The 21977-nt window shown below is 49.7% G+C and overlaps 1 protein-coding gene and 1 long non-coding RNA gene across 6 annotated transcripts; one reads left to right on the top strand and one right to left on the bottom strand.

The window, feature by feature from the left end:
• Positions 1-1432: 1432 nt before the first annotated feature.
• On the bottom strand, positions 1433-13537 carry LOC148055605 (uncharacterized). Its single transcript, XR_015704992.1, has 9 exons — positions 13405-13537; positions 12007-12083; positions 11736-11840; positions 11450-11525; positions 10169-10223; positions 9966-10073; positions 7480-8832; positions 2955-6221; positions 1433-1567 (listed from the first exon to the last, which is right to left on the bottom strand). It is a non-coding gene; the product is annotated as an uncharacterized LOC148055605 (long non-coding RNA).
• SCNN1A (sodium channel epithelial 1 subunit alpha) lies at positions 12468-20248 on the top strand. Of its 5 annotated transcripts, XM_087758616.1 has the most exons (14): positions 12892-13073; positions 13282-13499; positions 13611-13655; positions 14054-14309; positions 15196-15383; positions 16172-16272; positions 16950-17113; positions 17444-17542; positions 17712-17829; positions 18075-18153; positions 18462-18519; positions 18645-18700; positions 19268-19343; positions 19548-20248. In XM_087758616.1, exons 2-14 carry the CDS (start codon positions 13306-13308, stop codon positions 19872-19874), a joined length of 1761 nt encoding a protein of 586 aa, XP_087614742.1. In that variant the 5' UTR covers positions 12892-13073; positions 13282-13305; the 3' UTR covers positions 19875-20248. The 5 variants fall into 5 exon arrangements, with proteins under 5 accessions (XP_087614740.1, XP_087614743.1, XP_087614742.1 ...); XM_087758614.1 differs by lacking the exon at positions 12892-13073 and adding an exon at positions 12468-12592 and having other exon boundaries at positions 13282-13655; XM_087758617.1 differs by lacking the exon at positions 12892-13073 and adding an exon at positions 12694-12800 and having other exon boundaries at positions 13282-13655.
• The last annotated feature ends 1729 nt before the right edge of the window (positions 20249-21977 follow it).

The following is a 21977-nucleotide window of genomic DNA, read 5'->3' as shown; positions in this document are numbered from 1 at the left end:
CTACGAGGGAATTTGAAGGTAACACTTAGAAATCTTGTACATAACCAACAGGGAGGAAAAAAGCAGAAGGAAGGTGTGGATGGAAAGGAGGTATATGGCACACAATAAAAGTGAGAATTTATGAAGCATACAAGGTGATAAGGAGTGTTCAAAATAATCTGGAAAAACTGGATTGCTGCAAGTGCTAACGGCACTTGGAAGGAGTTTTTTCAAAATACACTGAAAACCAAGAAATGGTAGCAATGGCCTAGGCTCATGCTGGGGGATATAGGTAAAACTGTCGATAGAGGAGATTTTTGGTGGAGGCTTTTTGATAGAGAGGATAGTTTGTATACAGAGAGAAAGAGAATTGGGTATTCATACTACGTGAGGATGGCAAACAGCTTCCTAATCTGTTTGCGAACTAAGGAAGGTTATAACAGCACCTATTAAGTGTAAGTATTTTCAGATCAGTAGCCAATAAAATCTGCATCTCTGAATCATAAAAGACTTGGCTGAAGAGGCACCTGGCCCAACGGAGTTAGTTAGGTATTTAAAAATCCTGGCACACCAAAGAAATCCCAAGGACTTGGAAGAGCGTGTTCTGCCAGTGTTCACACAGAGAAAGCGAGATGACACCGACTGTTCGACGGTTCCGTAGCAATAATCGTAGGTAAGAGTGTCAAGTTATTACAAGTTAGCTAACAAGGGCCTCCGCAATGAAAATAACATTAATAATTTAGTATGTTTAAAAAAAAAAAAAGTTGTGAGAAACAAATCTGACTTCATTCTTGGACAAAATAATACATATGGTTGATAAAAGCACTGGTGCAGATTTAACAAACTAAGAAATTTGTAAATTCTGAAGAAAAAATAGTAGTGTATTTATAGATCATAATTTGCACTATATGGATTCATTACTAGCTAACAGACAAATGGCAAAATTTCATTGTCCAAAAAGAAGCAGCAATCACTGCTGAAAGTGTGTGCCTCTCTGGAAGAACTGTGCTGTTTAATGTTTGCATCAGGAGATACAGCCGTAAAAAAACATTGCTGATAAAATTTGCCAACGGCAAGAGCAGTAGCTAAAGCAGAGGGGGTCCTTCAGATCAACACAAGTCGCCTGGCCAGCTGAAGACACTCAAGGAAGATAAGCTGCTCAGCAATGCCCAGGGAGTCTCCTCAGGTACTGGACCACCACGCTGGCTCGATGCTGTTGATCCATGAATCCCCATCAGTTGCCTGACCTGTGGGAACACCTAAGAGTGACCATGGGCAGAAGGTAACTGCTGGGGGAAGCAGGTTTCTCTTGTATCATTTCCTCTTCATTTTTGATGTGTTACCAATAAATAAGTATTTTTAGTTCCAACAGTTGTCTTCTGTCTGTGGACCTCCCCCACCGCTCGGTGGAGTCAAGCCTACTGCGTGGCTCCACGGCCGGTGAACAGGCGGGCTGAGCCCCGCGCAGAGGGGGAATCTGCCTGGGACTTGGGAATGGGCGCTCCAAGGGACCCTGGGTGGGTCTTGCTCTGGTCTTGCTAAACCAGTATGTCTCAATTACACCACAGAGTACTGGTGGCACCGTAACCTGCAGAGAAAGGCACAGTGAGAATCAACAGCTGCAAGTTATATTTAGGCATGTTCAGAGCAGAATAAGACATAATATACTCAACGATGAGGCTCATTGTCCTAGCCACCTGTCGGTAAAAATGGTAGACTATCTCTCAAGGTCTTCAAATAAAGGCCACGTTACTTTTTTCAAGCTGTCCTTTAATAATAATTTAAAAAAATAAGTTAATGGCATCAGTTAAAACAGACACTGGGTAAAATTCCAAGGCCTGCATTACACATGAAGGGAGAGCTGGTTGGTTGTCTGCCTTTTTGGCCCATAAACTGACATAAAGGAAAGAAAAAAATAAGGGTGAGATGTAGGAAGGAAATGCGTTAGGAGCGGCTGTATTCCCCGTAAGGAGAAATAAACCACGGCACATGGTTTCGTTCCACTACCTGCTCGCCGATGCTCCGCACTAGAGTTGCTATGGGGAGTCCACAATTACTGTGTCCCTGGAGGTCTCAAGCTGAATTTAAACCACAAAAACAAGTAAAACGTATCACCCAAAGCAGAAAAAGTAATACTTACTGATAAACAAAGTGACATCGTGTTTAACAACAGTGTTCTTTATATTTTAAATATAAAGCACTTATTACAGAAAATACCACTAAGAGACTGAAAGTTCATCAAAGATAAACTTGATTTCATTATGAAGACATGCATAAATAATATTATATGTTCTGCGTCTCTGGAGAGACCTTCCAAGGTCGAATTTGCCGTGGCCAAGTGCCACATGGCATCGGTGCCTGGCCACGTGAACTGAGAGGCAGGAATCTGGTTATCATCTGATGAGCTGCTAGTCAGGCCAAGCTGTTACAAGGTACACCGTGTCTCTACAAATAAATATTAAAGGTAGGTGTTTTAGACAAGTTCTTTAGGAGAATTATTTGATGTAAGGCATGAAATTTGACAGGGATTTTGTCAACCTGCAAAACATAAGATTAAGTTATTTGCACTTGAGTCAGCACAAGATTACTTAGGGGCTGTGGCTGCATTGTATTGTGAATACGGACAAGCCAAAACGTCTCACGTGGTATCGAAAGAGCAGTCATTGCAATCGGCAACGCCAAGCTCAAGATCATCTTTTCCACATAGGTTCCCCTTGTTTGATTAAGCCTCTGCTCATTCAATTTAAGCTAGCAAAATAGATCCAGCAGTCTAACTGCATTGGTTTAGATGCACTTTATGAATATAGCTGAAGCTCAGGTATGTGCCTCAAAGAGAACGTGTGCTAACTGGAAGAGACAGTGAAGTGCCTAATGCACTTCAAAGCTAAAGGCCCTCTCCCATAGTCCACCAGGCAATGACGGACAGTAACTCCTTCAAGCCTAGCGTGCAACAAGAAACAGCTTCCCACACTGACCGTAGAAAAGATACCGAACTTTCCCACATCTCCCTCATCTTGGTCAATGAACTGCAAGGAATCACTGCAACCTGCTTGGTAGAGGTGGGCCAGGACAGCATTCATGCTTTCCTACTGTTCATTTCTTCCAGATCAGAAGCTCGAAGCAGCAAGCTCCGTTGCAAGAGCTTGGCATCGCAGCCCTCCGTTGCAGGGGGGTTCACACATGTACACAGTAAGATGACTCCCACATGGCTGCATCTTCCTGAAAGCCCACGGACATCAGGTAGTTCTTCTCAATAGCTGGATACCTCTTTTCATAGAGAAGGTCATCTCACACCTATACAACGGCTGCTTCTCCTCCCTAGCACTGCCTGCAGGAACACCGCCCCTGGGCTTCTCTCTGTGAAGAGTATGAAATGCTGACCAAAGACACGTCTTCACTAGCACCGTGCGTTTGCTTTTCTTAGTAACAGCAATCTTCTGCATTGATCGCTTTCTCTGGCCTCTCCTTCATCGGGACTTTACTGACAGGAGCGACGACAAGCTACAATGGGTAATGAATCTCCTGTGATATTCTGCACACTCCCCCTCTCAAAAAAAAAAAAACAATTAAAAAGAAAAAATGTGAAAAGAAAAAAAGGGAAAGGAAAAACTGTGAAAAGAAAAAAAGGAAAAAGGAATGGGCTTTTCTTTTCCCAAAGCCTCCAGCTCTGTTACAACCACCCTCTAACTTGTGTCCCAGACAAAAGCATGGGACACATGCTTGCCGCCACAGCATATGTGTCGTGCTAAATCAGTCCAGCTCCCACCCACTGCAAAAACGTGCTTCTCCTCCCAGGTCAGCTGAAAATTCAGCTTCTCCCAGCACACCGAATGGTGGGTTCCCATGCATCTACTTCAATGGATGATGGGCAGATGCTGAAAAGAGGCAGATGCCCCCTCGGGGTGAAAAATTAGCTGAGAAGCTCAAAAAGCACATCTGGAGTGGAGAGGGCCGATTTCAGCCTCCAGGACCAGCAGCAGTTGCCAGCAGTTCCTGGTGAGGAGAGACAGCAGAGGAATGAGGACCATCCCCACTCATGTCCCCAGGTAGATGCAATGGTTGCAGCGCTGGGAGCTCCTTCTCTCATACTCTGCCCCTACAACCCCTGAATCAGAAGAGGAGAAAGGAGAGGGCCACCACCAGCAACTTCATTTCTGGTGCTGATACAAGCACACCCCTCTGTCACTGCTGCTGTCCCCTTCACCAGCAGCTGGGTGGAAGTGCCTGGACCGCAATACCTGTTGCATCCTACAGCGAGAGCCAACAACTCTGCAGGTCCCAGCTGGCTCCGGTGCTACCAGGCAGCATTCATCCAAGCATGCATCCAAATCTTCAGGAGACGGACAACAGCACACACCTCCCTTCAGCTGGCGAGATGATAGCATGGATTTCACAGCCCACTGGGGACACAAGCATCATGGAGTGGTGTTCTGGCCTCAGGCCTTCTTCTAGTTCCTCCAGACCCTCTTAGAGTCTAACTGTGCTTACCTCTCATCTTTTTATTCATGCTGGCTTCATCTGAAGCCCGAACAAGTCCCAGAACCTCTTCTGCCACCTGCCCCTGGCCAAACTGGCCACCTGCAGCTCCAGGAGGATGTTTGATTGCAGGGATGTTCCTGGTGATTGCACAGCCTATTTCTATTCCCTTGTGCTGTTACAACTCTATGCAGAGGATCACAGGGCATCATCCACCACCTGGCAGCCTCAGATGCCTTCAGGAAGCCGTGGGTACTGCTGCAGACGCTGTGCTCTGTGAAAGTTTCTGGTTTATGTTTTCACCTTATGCTCTCCCCCTCTTCACTCATTCCTCACCATAAACATGATTTCTCCCTGATTTCTCTTCCTCTACCCTCCTCCTCTCTGCTTCTCAGGGAGAGCGCAAGATGAACAGGGCAAACATATCATACTTCTCATTAATACCCTTCCAGCCTTCAAACATTTTCAGGTCAGGGACCTCCTGACTGGATGTGGTTTCTGCAGTTTATTCTCTCTCTGTAGACTTCTCTTCCATGAAGCTGTCCATTCTCCCCTTGATCCCATGTAAAGCCTTTAAAAATCGGCACCACATTCACCCCTTTCCCCTCCTCAGGTACCACGGTGGCGGTAAGCATGAGTTACGCACTGCTCGGAGCAGTTCACCTATTTTATTCTTAAGTTCCTTTAAGACTCTTGGACAAATGCCATTGCTCCCAGCAAGTTGTTACTGTTTGCTTTGTCAGTGTGTTGAACAGCCTTTTCCAGAGCCGCTTCAATTTCAGACATGTTCATTGGTGAACCCCACCCTGCTGAAGAATGGGTTCTGCTGCGATGATCTCGTCACTCAACACTCAACGCAGATGCAGAGGTTTCTGCAATGGCCTGCAATGGGGAGACCCTGTGCACTCCTCTCACCGATTTGCCCTTCAGAACATCTGCCACATTCCTGATACGCTCAAAGAAAGATCTAACGTTAGTTTTGATTCCTTTTGCCAGTTGTTCCTTGAAGCTTTGTTTGACCTGACTTACTGTCTTTCTACATGTAATGTGCCAAAGTTTATATCCTTCTCTATTTTCCCATTTGTAGGCAACTTCAGTTTTTCTTGACAGATGCTTTTTGTGACTTCCCTTACCCCACTGGACAATGGTTTCTGTATCCCACATGAAAGGTGCTCATCCCGTTTTTCTTGAGCATGCCCGGTTAGGGAGGATAGCAAAGGGTGACAGAGAGTGAATTCAGGCGATGAAGACGAAAATATAAAAGGGGTGGCACTTTTGGACAGACAAAAGCAAACAGTTGTGGCAGGTGTTGGTATAGGCCATCAGTGCTGGGCCACGGTTCAAAATGACAAAGTCTGCCAAAGCAGAACGGGAAGAAGAGAAGTGGCTGGAAAACAACAAGAGGTAGAGGGCAGGATGGTAGCAGCAGTGAAGACATATGGTGGGAGAACAGGATTATGACCTTGAGCCTTGGGATGCCACATTGAGCGGAGGAGTGAGAAGTAAGAGGGAACGGTGACATTGCCCCAACAGGTACGGTTGATGTAGTGACGTAGCGTTACAAGAGGTGGCAGAAGGGGTTACGGATGACGGTGAAGAGTAGAGGCACAGGATTGTATGGTACAGTAACATTGGCGTGTGCTGGGTCAAAGCAATGACTGTCAGTTAAGCAGGGCAGCACTGGACAATGCTGGCGGACAGCCGAGGAGAGGCCCCAGATAGGTTGGGCCAACGATGATAAGGTGCAGCAAAGGAAGGGAAAATGACTGCAAAGGCAGGAAAGGCAATACGTCAGTGTTTTAAGAGTTTGTGGACTAAGCTCAGCCTCCTGTGCTGCAAACTGGCTGGCATGAGTCATCCTCTGGGAGATATATGGCTTGCCAGCACGTATTTCAGTGTCACTAGGCAGTGCAGGCCTTCCCACCACAACCAGGCGCAGTTTGTGGGGAAGGAGGGCACGGTTTTCTTCTTTTTCTGAGTTCATTCACTGCTGTTCTTTTCATTCAGCTCCTTCTCCTCCCCCTGTTTTCAACAGTATTTTTCACCATTTCCTTTTCCTCTTTTTCAAACGCTTCTGAAGTCATGAGTTTGCTTAGTATTGAGTTCTTTCTGAATGGCTGTTTTTCTCTTCTTTTATACTTTTGTATCTATCCAAATCATATTCACACACCTGCCCTCCCATGAAATACCATCATCGTCTTATTAAGTCCTTAGCATGAAAGATCAATTGCCTCAGCTGATAAATATGCACAGCCTCATACCAGGAGGTATGCTGCAAATACTTTGAGATCCTTTACTGGCAGGGGATTTGGAAGGCAAAAGGCCCCAGACTCAGTGAAATGAACCATTTTTCAAGCTACAGGGGAAGATTCTTTCTCTCAAAAAACCCCAGCAAAATCCACCACCCCCACCCCGTGTGTCTTACTTGAAGAAACTCCCTTCCTGACCCCAAAATATGCCCAGGAGTATAAACTTCTTGATATGTGAGATGCATCTGAAACAGTTTCAGTCTTGATATAGAGTTAAAAGAAGTGACAGAACGGGACAGTGAAAAATCTCGTGCTTCTCAGTATCACTAGAAGTGGTCACATGGCTTGACTAAGATTCATGTTTTGTTGGCCAACCTCTTCTGCTTAAAAGAAAGGATGAAAAGCAAAAAAAAAAATAAATCAAGCTACATCTTGAAAAAAATGTAGGTTCTTTGCCTCATGAACCATTCCAGAGCTTCACGTCACTGCTACCCTGAGATCTTCTGAGGGTTCAGAGTGCCTGGGAAGAGATAAAACCTCTCAAGCAGAGGAATGAATTGAACACGTCTGAACAATTAAAAAGGAGATGGGAAAGGGGGGTGAAGCCTTCTGCTCTGCCTTTTGAGAAGGGTGTGGTGGGAAGTGTTCCCTCAAGCCATTTGGCTATGAAATCTGGCCTTAACCATAAAAGAAATGGGATTTATGGATTAACTTCTCTTCTTAAGGGCCAAATTCCCTGTGGATTCCCTTTTTGAGGGCATAACTTCTAGCTTACCTTCCAGAGGAGGAGAGGATCACCATCACCAGAGCAGAGCCAAGACGCAGAAGCAAGATGAAACCACTGAGGTGGGAGTGACTGAGGGGGGCACCTGGAGAATTACATGGGGCGGTGTCAAAACTGGAGATAAACAGCAACGAGGTTGTCCTAACGCCAGCTATAGCAAAGCTCCAGGTGGGCAGCAGCAAGCATCCGCGTCTACGAATCCAACACCCGCTGCGCGGTGCCGGGTGCTGCGTTGGGCTCAGAGGGTGACCTGTGATCTCCATTGGCCGGGGAGCAGCAGGCGTCGGAGGAAAAACTGGTCTGAGGTGGCTGCGTCTGCCTCGAGTTTCCAGGAACACGCAGAGAGAGAGCACGAAAGGGGTGGGGACACAGGCCTGGGGAGTCAGGTGGCTGTGATAATAGTGCTATTGTTAGGGCTGGAATGAGGAAATTAAAGATTTCAGCTGGGGAGAACAGGGTGGGGGGAACTCAAGGAGGCTCCATCTTGATCTCCCTGCTCATTAATTGCCCCTCGGGACAAAGCAGCCAGAAAAATCACTGGGTTTGACATCCTATAGCTTTGCTCTCTGCTGTTCCCAGCCTGGACTGCACACCCAGCTTCCAGACAGGCATTAGTCTTAGCTTAGCTATGCCAGTGGGCGGGAATTTTCATCTGGCCATTTCCACAGTTGATCCTGTTGCAATAGGACTGGATTGAGATCGGTATCTGAGGAGCTGTTGATCCGGCTGAGTGATCCTAGATGAGACCCTGGGCTTAGGGAAGATGCAGCGGAGGTAGAGCTTGAAGGCCCGTTTTCAGCGCTGGGTGACTTTCTCATGGAGGACAGGTCGCTAGTAGCCAAGGTGGCAACTGACTCGGACACGTCTGACTCGGACGTATGGCTTACGTACCGCCTGGTCTGGGTCACTGGGCTGTTTCAGCACCCAACCTGATCCAAGAGGTGATATCCCTCCTCCTGCAATACAGGCAACCGATGGGAGAGAGCTACATTTTTGAGGAGGTAATTCAGATTTGCCGGCTGAGGCAGAGCGTGAGCAGCCACTACACAGGCTCTGCTCCAAGCTTCGTACTGCATTTCAGCCTGCAAACAGCAATGAAAGAGGATCCATAAGGGTCTTCTGGAGTTCACTCATGCTAAATTCATTCTCCTAGGAAGAGAGACTGGGTTCCCTCCACGCAGTTTCCAGCAGGATTTGTTCGGTCCTACAATATTATTTTCATGAGCTCGACCCTACGGCCTCCCACCTTTCATGCGGAAAGACGGGGATAACACACACTGCTTTGGTTCTCCCCCAGAGCTCCCTTTTGCATCACCAGCACGGCTCTCGGCAGCCACTCTGCTCCTACAAGGTAAATATGAATAAATACATTGAAAAGCAGCCTCCTCGGGACACAAAGGTGTGGGAGCTCTCGTTGCTGTAGTATCGCTGGCTATTTGGGACAGACACCACCGCTGCCTAGCAGGTTACATCGGTAGCAAGCGAGAAGGCATTCAACAGCCCTTGGTTTGCAAATCCCTGATGGCTTTTTAATAACGATCCTCTTTAGAGATCACCACCTCTGCCTCAAGGGAGTCCACGAATCCTGGGTAAATAATTCCCTGCTGAAACGTGACAGCAGTACAAAGTGTAGCCTCACGTCTGCCCATCTTTATCAGCTACAAGGCCGGTGTTTCTTTGGCCAAACGCTTCAGTTAAACTTATAGCACCATCTGGGCTGCTATTCCTTGGCAGTTTGGGTTGCTAATTTTAATGCAGAAAAATATAATCAACTGTAGCTAATCCAGAAGTAATCCAGAAATAATCTCTGGCTTCTACCTTGCAACAGAAGGAAAACAAAATTGCATATATGCATATACAAAAGAACCACACTGATCTAGGGTCTTTCAAGTAGTTAAAAGACGTATATGACTTGTTATACTCAAGACTGATCAAGTATCGGAGAGACCATTCTTTTTTTCCCACCACAGTAGCACTGTGTTGAAAACAGATTGTTCTATTTTCAAATGTTGTGTGCGTTATAGATCATTATCGCATTCCTATCGGGGCAGATAATAGACATAGCTGGTAAGGAACATTTCAAATTTGATGCCATAAAAAATGATTCATATTTACTCGAAGGTTGCTCAGTAGCAATAAAAAGCAATCATGCGTTCGGCTTGTGAAGGTGTAATACACAGAAGCACTGCCCAGAACAACAGGGCGCATCCCATTTCAAGAGAAGGACCTAGTGACAAGCATCTGAAGGAAAAGGATCTCTTCAGCGTAAAGCTCCTTGGATCCCAAATGTTGTTAGAGGTGAAGTAAATACTACGAATCGAAACTTCCACAAAGGATTTGTAGTGCCTGATGGAAGATCTTCCATCCTAACGTGAGACTCGGGATTTCAGACCATTTACCCTGTAATTGCTGAGCCTGAATGGGGGTGAGGGAAATAACCACCAGTGTCGAAACCAGTTCCATCAGGTGTGACTCACCTTGATAGGTCAATCCATCGAATCAATATCCAGAAACCTGTGGATGGGCAAAATGCTCAGAAGTCTCTTGCAGTGAGGGAAGCTCGAGACGGGAGTGTATCTCATCACCTAAAATATCAACAGGAATCGCTCTCACGAACCACGCTACTAAGTCCACGTCACTATCTGCTGTCGCACTGAAGCATGCCTGAGGAAAACACTACCATTTCTGACTGACAATCTTGGCCAGAAGACGGTCACTCGAGTCGTCTAGTTCATCTACGCATTGGAAAAAACACAGAACAAAAGCTAGGAAGACGTAAATAATAAAAAACCCCCCAAAGAGTTAGCAAATTCTGATGTTTTGCAAATGGCGATTGAGACTGGCAGCTGAGACAGCAACAGGAGATTTGTCGTTTGCATCGTTTCAAAAGTATTCGGGGAATCAAGCGGTAATTTTGGTTGTAGAAATGCTAAAAATAAAGTTTTAGTTCCTCTGTGAGCTGGCAATCAGTCTGCAGCACATCTACGGGACCACGGGAAGGTAAAGCCACGGCCAAAGCGTGACATCCACATGACTGACATGACTGGAAGTCACCTCCGGGCCGAGACGCGCTCCGAGGTGTGCCGCAGCAGCGGATCACGCACAGCAGCCTGGGCAGCTCACCGGCGCGGGAAGGAGGGAAAGGGGAATTGCGTAGATGATGGCTGACACGACAGCCAGAAATGGTGAAAGAGCCAGCGAGTGTTTTTTTAATTCTCTAGGAAAAAAATACAACATATGTTAAAAGTCTTCTGAAAAATGAAAGAAATATGTATCTAGATGTGCATATAGAGCTACACAGATATATGATGTACATCGTTTCTACGCATGTAAAAATAAAACATGCGATACATGCACCCACACCCTAATTATCTGCTATTCTTGTCCAAACTGGCAAAGGCCAAAAGTTCTCCCGAGCAACGTGGCGATGGAAATCGTCAGCCATTGACAAAATGCTGAGAAAACTCCTTGACTGTCCTTGGGATACAGCAAATCAGCCCAGAGGTTTGAGTTTTTCATCATTCCTCAAGTCAAAAGACATCAAAAAATGTAAGTTACCTTTGTCTCACACCCAGCAAAAAGGACGGTGTTTCTGAACTCATTTGCAAAGATCAGCTGGAGGCAGTTTAAAATGTTTTTAAATACTGTGGAAATCAGCGAAGGCCTAACTACCAGCACCACCAAATTCAGCCGTAGTTGCTTTGTGGGTACTGTTAACTTAAATGAGCATAAACCCAGCATTTTCAGGGGCAAAATCATTTTTGTCATTCCAGTAAGACAGAGGCACAATTCCAGGAAGGCGGTTTTGGAGGGTGGTCTGTTAGCGTAACTGAGTAATTTCAGGAAATTACGGAAATGTACGTCAAACAAGTTATAAACCTGCTCTCTGTGAAGTGACTGGATGATAGCTGCATGGGTTCCACGGGTAACCGTAACCGCCGATGCTGTATAATGTCAGTACCTCGGAGTACGTTCGCAGAGTTTAAGGCGCAGGCTCCAGGGCTGGTTCAGAAGGCTGACGCAGGGATTCTCCGGGTCTATCCAAGTGCATAAAACACACAAACGGCACAAGTAAAAAGAGACCGCGTCCCTCTGCTAAATGGCGTCTCCCATGGCACTGCCCCGGACGGGACAGGGAGCTGCCGGGGTTGCTCTGACCCAGAAGGGCATTTCCAGTGCTCTGAGGAAGCCGCTTTAAATACAATATTATTTCATTCCCCCCATCCCTCCCGCTTTTTGCAGCTCACCTTTGATGAAAGCCCGAAACAAATGACTTGAGATAGAATTTAAGTTTAGGACCGCAGAAGTACCCGATGCTTTTGCTTCGCGTTGCTTCTCGTCACGGGACGGAGCTAGAGGAAAGCCGTACGTTGGGGCGGTAGGTTTGTAACAAGCGGCTGTCACAAGGCTGTTCTGGCACCGAGCCGCCGGCCTCATGAGAGCGCTCCTTGCCATTTTCAAGCATGGTATTTTGCAATATGAAGAGGTAAAAGTGGCTGTGTCGTTTGAGTCACTAACCAAACCGCTGCTGACTCCAATAAGGATCGAAATGCCGTGACGGGTGACTCCGAACAAGGACTGATCTGAAGGAGGTCCTCGTAAAGGAAAGAAAGAAGTGAAAACCTCAGACAGAGCTAGTTTGGGAGAAAATCGTTTGGAGAAAGGATTGGGAAAGAGGGTCCGCTCTTATAATGGCAGGGGCAGGGGGTGTGAGGGACTCCTGGTCACGTCTGGGCACGGGTGTTCATTTCTGTGGTCCGAGGAAACGTGGCGAGGCTTTGGGTAATGACGGGAGGCCTTCATTTCCCCGGCACGGATCAGTGGAACACGTTCCCGCTCACGGCTGGGCCAGGTAGCTCTGGATACTAACGATTTCTGTAGTTAATGAACCAGCAAAGGCAATGCTACCTCATGCGTATCACCGAGTCGCCTTCCCTGCCCCAGCCCCATCCCTCTTGCAAAACTCACCCCAAACTCTCCCGTCTACCTCGCCTTTGCCCTTGGAAAAGCAAAACTTGGCGCTTAAAGCCCCCTGCGAGCCCTCGCCGCCTGGGTGTGCGCACCCCATCCCTGGGCAGGGCAGGCTCCTGCCGCCCCCCGGGAGGTGGGGTCCCTTGGGATAAGCGCTGCCAAATTCCCTTCTGCATCACCTCTGCTGCCTGGGGAGGGTGCGAGGAGGAGGAGAAGGAGAAGGAGGAGGAGGGACGGGCCGTGCCGCAGCCGTACCTGGCCGGGGCAGGGCTCCGGGGAAGGACCGGGCCGGGGGGGGCCCTGCTGCCGCCCGCGCCTTCACCCCCGCCGGCGCCGCCGAGGTCACCGCCCCGGCGCGTCCCGGGGCCCGCGGCCGCCTCAGCCGGGCCGCCGACACCCGAGAGCTGAAAGAGGCTTTTCTTCCCCGGGGGAAGGGGCAGGGGCAGGGGCAGGAGAAGGAGAAGGAAGGAGGGGCGGGCGGGGAGAGGCTGGCGGGGCTGGAGCCGGGCGGGTTGCTGGCTTGAACTGGAAAAGAACCGGTCCCAGCCCAGCCGGGGAGGCTGCAGGAGGGCAGGCAGCGCTCGGGGAGAGAGCACCGGCCCCGGCCCCCAGCGGTGGGGGGCAGCGGGAGGGACGCGGGGGCTGTTCGTGGGGGGATCTGTCCCCTCTGTCACCCGTGGGAGGGGACACACACACGGCTGGGGACCTGCAGCCTGGGGTGGGGGTCAGGGAGGAGGGTTGGGGAGAAGGGGATGCCGAGGCGGTTGTCCCCGGGGCCGCGGTCTTGCAGGGCTACCCCCTGATTCTGAGTTTGTGCTGTAGGGTGGGTCTGTGAAGACAGGGAAGATGCCCGACGGGGAGAAAACGAGGCAATGTAAGCAAGAAGAGGAGCAGCAGCAGAAAGAAGAGGAGCGGGAGGGTCTCATCGAATTCTACGGTTCCTACCAGGAGCTGTTCCAGTTCTTCTGCAGCAACACGACCATCCACGGGGCTATCCGCCTGGTGTGCTCCAAAAAGAACAAGATGAAGACAGCCTTCTGGTCCGTTCTCTTCTTTCTCACCTTCGGCTTAATGTACTGGCAGTTTGGGATCCTCTACAGGGAGTACTTCAGCTACCCTGTCAACCTCAACCTCAACCTTAACTCCGACAGGCTGACGTTCCCGGCCGTGACGCTGTGCACCCTCAATCCCTACAGGTAAGAAACAGACTCCCAGAGCTGTCGACTGCCTTGACTTTTGCGGGCGTAGGATAAAAGCACATACTCTCATTCTCCTCGTGGTCCTTGACGGTCCCCTGCAGTCGCAGTGCTGGTGGAAAGGACACTGTTCACAGGGCTGTGCTGTTGCAGGGCACGCGCAGCAAGGCACGTCAGTTTAGGCAGCTCTGCTTGGTGGTGTACGTTAGCAGGATGCGCTGTAAACTGTCCCCGGGCAAAAGCAGATGGGTTTACTTCTCTCCTACAAGGATGGTAGCCTCCAGCAAGGGGTTGGATTTGCAGCTGGTGGCAGGAATGTCCTGGATCACCCCAGCAAACTTTACCGCATGTTTTATTCAGAGCTGTTTATGCGCATCTTCCCCCCCCTCCCCATATAGATACAGCGCCATCCGGAAGAAGCTGGATGAGCTGGACCAAATCACCCATCAGACGCTGCTAGACCTTTATGACTACAACATGTCTCTGGCACGAAGCGACTGGTCCACGCTGTCCACGCGAAAGCGTAGCTCAAGGAGCCTGCTCCATCATGTCCAGCGCCATCCGCTGCGAAGGCAGAAGCGGGATAACTTAGTCAACTTGCCAGAGAACAGTCCCTCAGTGGACAAGAACGACTGGAAAATTGGCTTTGTTCTGGTGAGAACCCTAGATATCCCGTGTCCTACCCACACCGGTCTCTGCCTAGCTACTTCTGTCTTGTTAGACCCTTGGCCATGCCCTTCCCTACGTAGAAGTCTGATTAAGCTGCACTGGCTTTTGCTAATGACAGATAAAGGTAGAGCTGAAGGCTTTGCCCAATGCAATCCTGCTCCCCAAGTCCTGTCCCTGTCCATGTGGGCCCCAGGAGACTTGTCCACATCAGTGCCCATCTTTTCCTAGGTAGGGCAGGGAAATCTTGTCCTTCCCAAAGGCTACATCAGCCTTGCAGGTGCCTTTGGAGAGTCACTTATTAACATCAACCGCAGTGTTGCCCAGTAATAGCAAAGGGGAAAGTATTGGATGGCTGTGGGCCACCTGAAATGTGGTCATGGTCGCATTTGCTCCTAGGTAGCAGCTTCTTCGCCCTAGGCTATCTGTGTTTGCATTTAAAAAGGCACTGAAAGACTCAAGCTAATCGCTTGCCGGTTAACTGGAGTTCCCACAGGATCACAAACGTTTTTCTGGACACACCCTGAAGGAAGGGCTCCCCAGGCAAGAATTTAAAGCTTCTGGTTCTATTCCACGTAGAATTTATGTGCTGTAGATCACCCCGCACGCCTCACTGCGACTTGCTGCCTCCTGGGTTTTACTCAGCCGTGCTCACTCAGCTGGCGTTGCCCTTCCACCCAGGAGCTGCCCTGGGTTTGCTGTTCCCCATCCTGTTGATCACCTTTTGGTCGAGCGCAGGAGCCCTGCGAAGCTCCTCCACTCCCTCAGCTTCATCTTCTGCCCGTGCCAAGGGAGCACAGCTAATCCGCAGCCACAGCCTCACCTCCTGGACGAGACTTCCCTGACGTGGCTGTTTTTCTCCTCTTCTTAACAGTGCAGTGAAAACAACAAGGACTGTTTCCACCAGGCGTACTCCTCAGGGGTGGATGCCGTGCGGGAATGGTACAGCTTTCACTACATCAATATCCTGGCGCAGATGCCTGATGCGAAAGCCCTGGATGAGTCTGACTTTGAGAATTTCATCTATGCTTGCCGCTTCAATGAAGCAACCTGTGACAAGGCGTAAGTGGTGGAAACGTCCCACCGAGTCTTCCCGAAAACACCCCTATTTTGTGCCTTGAGTCCAAGGGGAATCAAGAAACCCACATTAGAGAACCAAGGTGGGATCGTTCCTTGTTCAGTTCCTCTTGTCTCAAGTGATGTTTCTTGAGTCTTTCCTGGGGGTTGTGCTCACCAGGGTCACAGTTTCTGTGGGTCTCGGAGGATGGTTTCTCCTTTGCCTGGCTTTCAAACGAATGAAATAGTTTTATTGGTACAAACCCCAGAGTGGGTACGGATGTACGGTGTAGAAGTCTCTTTATTCTGCTCTCTGCAGTGGTGAAGTGGTACGGATCAGCCCACACAGAGGGAGAGGAGAAGAGAGAGTTGTTACAAAAAGACAGTAAAAAAAGATCCCACTTTCCTGCCTTTATTGGTCAAAAAGCCCCAAAGAGGTAGTGGAATGAAAGCCATCGGCAAGGGAGGAAAAGGAGTAGGAAAAGCTAAGAGTTTTGTGAATATTAGGAAGATAATATAGTAATTGCTAGGACTGCTAAAACCCACTTGGGCTCTCAAGAGTTAGCAGCATGAAAAACCTGGTGTAAAAACCTGCCCAGCTCCAGGACATTTTTTATAGCACATTTTAATTGCTTTTCCCATTCGGGCGAGTTTACATAACAAATACTGCCCATCTGCTGTAAGCCCCTCTCCCTGCAGGTGGAAAACAGAGTTGTTCCTTCCAGAAAGCCCTTCCCCTTGGGCTCGCAGCCCTTCTCACCCACCCCGTCTGGATGTTTCTCTTCCCGTCTCAGGAATTACACCCACTTCCACCATCCCTTGTACGGGAACTGCTATACCTTTAACGACAACAGCAGCAGCCTGTGGACGTCCTCGCTGCCTGGGATCAATAACGGTGGGTGAGAGGCACTCTTTGGTGAGTAAGGAGGACAGCTCGGCTCTGTTTTCCCCAGGAGTTAGGGGCGCGCTGCTGTGCTTAAGGCTGGTGGTGGCAGATCGCAGCCCCGCTCTGTCTCGCCTGAGCTCTGTTTTCCCCCACGTGGAGATGGCCGTCTCATGGACACGGCTGGCCCTCGCTGCTGCCCACTGAACTCTCTCTCCCATCAGTGCCTGATCCTTCTGTTCGTTGCTCCCTCTGGACCTGTCCTGGCCCTTCCTGAAGTCCCCCGTTGAGCTGTGCTCCTGAGAGCCTGGTCTTCACCTCCTCCTTCTCCATTTTCCTGGTTCCAGCAACTGACCTCTTTGTGGTCCCAACCCCCCCGAAACCTCTCTAGGCGCAGTCTTCAGGCTTTTCTTCCATTCGGCTCCGAGTCTCTCCATAAAATCTCTCTCAATTCCCAGTTCTGCTTTCTCTAAGCCACAGTGAAGAAATCCAGTTTTCTCTGGCCTCTCCTGGAGCCTCCAGCTTTGTCGCTGGCCTCCCTCCAGCCGCCCTCCATTGCTGCCCAGCTTTGGTGCAGCCCCGGTTGATGTTTCCCGTCCTTTATCTTACGGACTCACCTCTAACCATTCTCTCTCCTCTCCTGCACGATGACCAGCCGTGACCTCTCTGGCTCTTTGACGTTCCCTCAGGTCTCTCTCTGGTGGTGCGCACCGAACAGAATGATTTCATCCCTCTGTTGTCCACGGTGACAGGAGCCAGGGTCATGGTCCATGATCAGAATGAGCCGGCCTTCATGGACGATGGGGGTTTCAATGTGCGTCCGGGTATCGAGACCTCCATCAGCATGAGAAAGGTGAGGAAGCAGCAAGGGTAGGAGCTGTGGACATGAGGTTAGGGGGGAGGTTTAACTTGGTGGGTAGATGGGTTGTCATGGACCCAGAGGGTGTTTAAGGGAGGGGATTAATGACAGGGAGGGGAAGAAGAGCAGCTTGCTGGACTAGACGAGAAGCATTTGGCTGCAATTTATCAGTGAACAAGGAAATGGAGGAAAGCAGGGGGAGCTGGCGTCCCGAGGGAAGCATGAAGAGGAGATACTGATGGACAAGCAGCATGTGGCATGGAAGCGTAGGAAGAGAAGAGCAAAGTGCCAGTCCTTCTGCGTGATGACTGTTTGATGTTCTAGGAGATGACTGTGCGTCTTGGGGGCAGTTACAGCGATTGCACGGAGGATGGCAGTGACGTGCCAGTGCAAAACCTGTACTCCTCCCGCTACACCGAACAGGTAACCATTATCGCTGGTCCCGTGCCAGCTTGTTTCCCTACTTTCCTGAAATGCCTCAGCCCCCCAGCAGCCACGCTTGCCCGTGGGCTCTGTTAATTGTATGATGTGATACAGGCTGCAGTGGGTTTGGTTCCCTTCTTCAGCCTTTTCCACCTCATATGCCTCCCAGGTCTGCATTCGCTCCTGCTTTCAGCTCAACATGGTAGAGCGCTGTGGCTGTGCGTATTACTTCTATCCCTTACCCGCTGAAGCAGAGTACTGTGACTACACAAAGCACGTAGCCTGGGGTAAGTGAGGAATAGTAAAGCTCATGCCCACCTGACCCTGTTTGGCCCACCTCATGTCCCAGTACGTCTCCTCATCGTCTTCAATGAGCTTCCTGCTGTGGGACATCCAAAAGACCCTCTCGTTTTGGATGGTTAGTCCCTCCGAGCTTGCTGAAGGAAACCTCTGGATTCTCCTCGCTGTCACACATCACCTTTTGTGTAGAGATACTGTGAGCTTACCTGGATTTACTTTCTCTGCTGCTCAGGCTACTGCTATTACAAACTCCTGGCTGAATTCAAAGCTGACGTGCTGGGCTGTTTCCACAAATGTCGGAAACCTTGCAAGTAAGTGTGATCGTCAGTCAGGTAGACTCTTTATTCCTAGAGGTGTTGGAAAGCATTCGCTGACAAGGGCAAAAGCTTGAGTTGAGCTGAGCTGCAACCCGAAATGGTATTTCTCCCTTTGGGAAGCCGAAATGGCTGAGGAGCATCGGTGTCGGCTCGGGGGTGAGCTCCCAAGGACTGTGCAGGAGCTCGCTGGGAAGTGGGGAGAACTTCAGCGGGGGGGAGTTTCTAGGTGTGCCTGGGGATTGACAGACCTGGCCTTGTGGCTCCTACAGCTTCAACAGCTAACGCGGCCTCTTGTCTTCCAGAATGACGGAATACCAGCTCTCAGCTGGATACTCCCGCTGGCCTTCTGCTGTCTCAGAGGTAAGGCGCGGATGTCCTGGCTCCCCAGCACTGCTCTGACCTCCTGTTTAGTCCTTCCTTAACTGGTACTAAACCTACAAGGTGACTGTCATCACGTAACGCAATTTATTACACTTTCATTTCAGGACTGGGTTTTTTACATGCTTTCCCAACAGAACAAATACAATATCACATCCAAGAGGTGAGAGGCCCTAAACAGAGGTTGTGTCCAAACCAGAAACCATCCCAGCAGAGTGTGTGTGTCGGGGGGTCAGAGTTAAGATTAAATCGCTGATCGGATGAGATTAGGCATGAGATTAGGCATGGGACCTGTGGACAAGGCCAGTGGATTTGAGTCAGAGTAGAGAGAAACTGAGACTTCAACAAGGACTGGGAATCCCAGTGAAGAGTCTGAAAAGGGTCAGCTGCTAGTATGAAAATAGTAAGCCCGGGGCAGCTGCTGCGTGATCGGGAGCCATGGTAAGGGCTAGTGGAAGAGCGGGAAGCAGAGCCATGCAGGAGCTTGTGCTGAGCCAACGTAGGATGCCACAAACGTTGGGTTTCATGGCGCAGTCTCAGAAGCGCACTCTAAGTACCAAAGATCGTATTTCGTGCAGAGTGAGGGAACTGCGGAGATGGGGAAAAGCCTCTGGGTGGTATACGTGTAAGGATGATGGGGGCAGAAAGGGACAGAGAAGACAATTGAGCTTGGTGCAGAAATGCAGGGATTGCAGATTTGAGGTTACTGACCCCCATCTTTCACTTACAGGAACGGAGTTGCCAAGGTGAATATCTTTTTTGAGGAGTGGAACTACAAGACCAATGGGGAGTCTCCAGCTTTCACGGTACCCACTTTACTGCCATGTCCTCTCTAGTCACCCGTTCCCCCAGGATGTCCCTCCACATTGGCAGGTGTTCGTTCCAGCAGCGTTGCTGGCTATCCAGTCTCTTTTCCCGTGGGAGGAACTCCCCAGCACCGCGGGGGCAGGCAGGGAGGCGAAAGACTCGAACCAGGGCTGTCCTCACTGCCCCTTCTCCGTCTCTTGCAGGTAGTGACTCTGCTGTCCCAGCTTGGGAACCAGTGGAGTCTCTGGTTTGGATCCTCTGTCCTGTCTGTGATGGAGCTTGCAGAGCTGATTCTGGATTTCATCGCCATCACCTTTCTCTTGGCCTTACGCTGGTTCCGTTCCCGGCAGCAGCCCCCTCCACCGGGACCCCCTCCAAACAGCCACGATAACACGGCTTTCCAAGACGAGGTGCCAGGTCTCAGCGCCCCGCACCGCTTCACTGTTGAGGCTGTAGTGACCATGCTGCCATCCTACAACAGCCTGGAGCCACGCGGACCGAGCAGGGACGCTGAGGCGGGACACGAGTGAGGCAGTGGCTTATTCCACAGTTCGGATGGGTGGCAATTGGTGTGGAGGCTGCGCACTTTCTCCGTGGGACCTGCGTTTCCTTCTTTCTGGGGTGCTCTACCTGGACCAGAGCAGAAGACTGCACTCTGGTTGGCCTGGGTTCATTGCTTTCACTACTGCAGGGTGAATCTTTCGGTCTCATAAAATACTACTGCTCTGGGGATCACCAGGGATGAGAGCTGATCTAGCGTATGCACGGGGGAGACGTCCACTTGGTTTCCTTACGCTCCTTGCCTGTGCACACCTACACATACACGCATGCTTTCTTTTCCCTGCAACAAGGATGCTGCCACAGTTCTGGTCTGTCGTTAATTAAAGAGGTTTGGCAGGCGTGACCGGCCTCCTCTGCGGTATGACAAGGGACAGGAGTGGAGTCTCAGCTGAGGTACAAGTCTCTCAACAGGCTCAGCTTTGTTAAGCTTTCCCTAAGGTCCCTGGTTGCTCTTTCCTAGTTCTTAATGTCCAGCTGATCCCAAGACCAAGCCCCCCACACTCTCCTCCCCCCGGAGAGAGGCTGCTTGTATAGCCCTGAGAGATGACAGCCACTGACGTCATCTCCATCTATATTATGCGCAATACTCTGGAGAGTGGCTGACGCTTGCTGTCGCTCCCAGGTCAGGATAAAACACCCCTGGCAGAATAAGGTCTCCCTTTTTAAGCTGCCTACGTGGCCCTGGTAGATCTCACCCGCGTAGCAGTCTCCTTCCTTGTGATACACCGTACGCATGTACGTTCAGCCATTTGATCATTTGCCAGAGCGTTTGGGATAAACTGATCCCTACCTAGGAGCTATGGAAACAAAGTGGCTATGCACACCCTCAAAACCACCCCAAACAGTAGCTCTGCTGCCGTGACAGCCTGCAAAAGAGGATCAGAGTAGCACGGGTCAGGCAGCGCCGGCTCCGCTGGTCCCTTCGCCGGTTCACCCGCAGAAGCTCTGCTGAGGACTGCGAAGCACAGAAGCGCTGCAGGCTTTAATCGAAGATCCTTTCAGGGTAAGCTTTAGCCTATTGCAATGCACGGCACAGGCAATCAAGGCCGGGACAAAGATGCTCCTCTTCCCAGGAACCGATTCGGGGATCTTCGCGTAAGAGCACACATCTTATTTCTTGCGCTAAGCTTGCCGTACTACTTTTTACAAATACTCAGCCTTCTGCTGCAGTGGTGTTTACACAGCACTTTATGGGGTATCAGGAGAGCAAGGGTGATGTCCTTCACAAACAGGATTATCCACTTGACTGGACTCAAACACAAACACCAGAATTTAAGCATTTAGGTTAGGCGAAGACCTATGGTACCATGTACCAAATCACACTGCAAACAGCCTCTTTGGAATTTAAAAACTAGTTAATCATAACAAAAGAAAAACTTCAGATATTTTAAAAATTGAGGTAGATGCACTGCCCTTGGGAAGCTGGAGGATTTTACTGCAGTGTAAATCTGTTGCCTAATTCTTCCCTCTGAGACGTTAAACACATGCTTCTTGTACTGCTCTTGCCTTCACTACCTAAATGCACTTTTCACTTCCCAGCAGAGAGTGATTTTCTTTCTCCTCACAGACATGAACGCTATATTCTTTTATTACGCAAATATTCACGGGTTTTCAAACTTCATCCCAGTGCTCAGCTGCTGCCCCTTGTTTGAAAGAGGAGATGATGTCTCTCTGCTGGGAACAGAAGCGAGCAATCTGGGGGGTGTCCTTCAGCACGGGGGGCAGCCCAGCAGAGGGAGAGCCCTGCAACCACAGGCCCTTAGAGGTGTGGGAACACGTATTCCCTCAGGAGGCCCCCACTGGAAAAAAACAGGACTTCTACAGACGTGGGGGAAAAAAAAGAAAACCCAAACCAAACACTTTCTGTGTTTATGCGAGATTTTAAAGAAGTAAAAACCTGACAGCGGACACATAAAGCTGTTTGCTTCACAAAACCACCTCCAAGTCAAGAAAGAGCAGGAGCAACATTGAAAGCAACAATGAGGTCATGGTTTAGTGGTGGACTTGGCAGTGATCGGTTAATGGTTGGACTCGATGATCTTAAGGGTCTTTTCCAACCTTAATGATTCTAT

Source organism: Nipponia nippon, unplaced genomic scaffold (genome assembly GCF_047370975.1).
Source record: "Nipponia nippon isolate SJK-2023a ecotype South Korea unplaced genomic scaffold, ASM4737097v1 scaffold_2, whole genome shotgun sequence".
Lineage (NCBI taxonomy): Eukaryota > Metazoa > Chordata > Aves > Pelecaniformes > Threskiornithidae > Nipponia > Nipponia nippon.
Note: the sequence above shows the minus strand (reverse complement) of the source record. Positions and strands in the feature narration are given on the sequence as shown.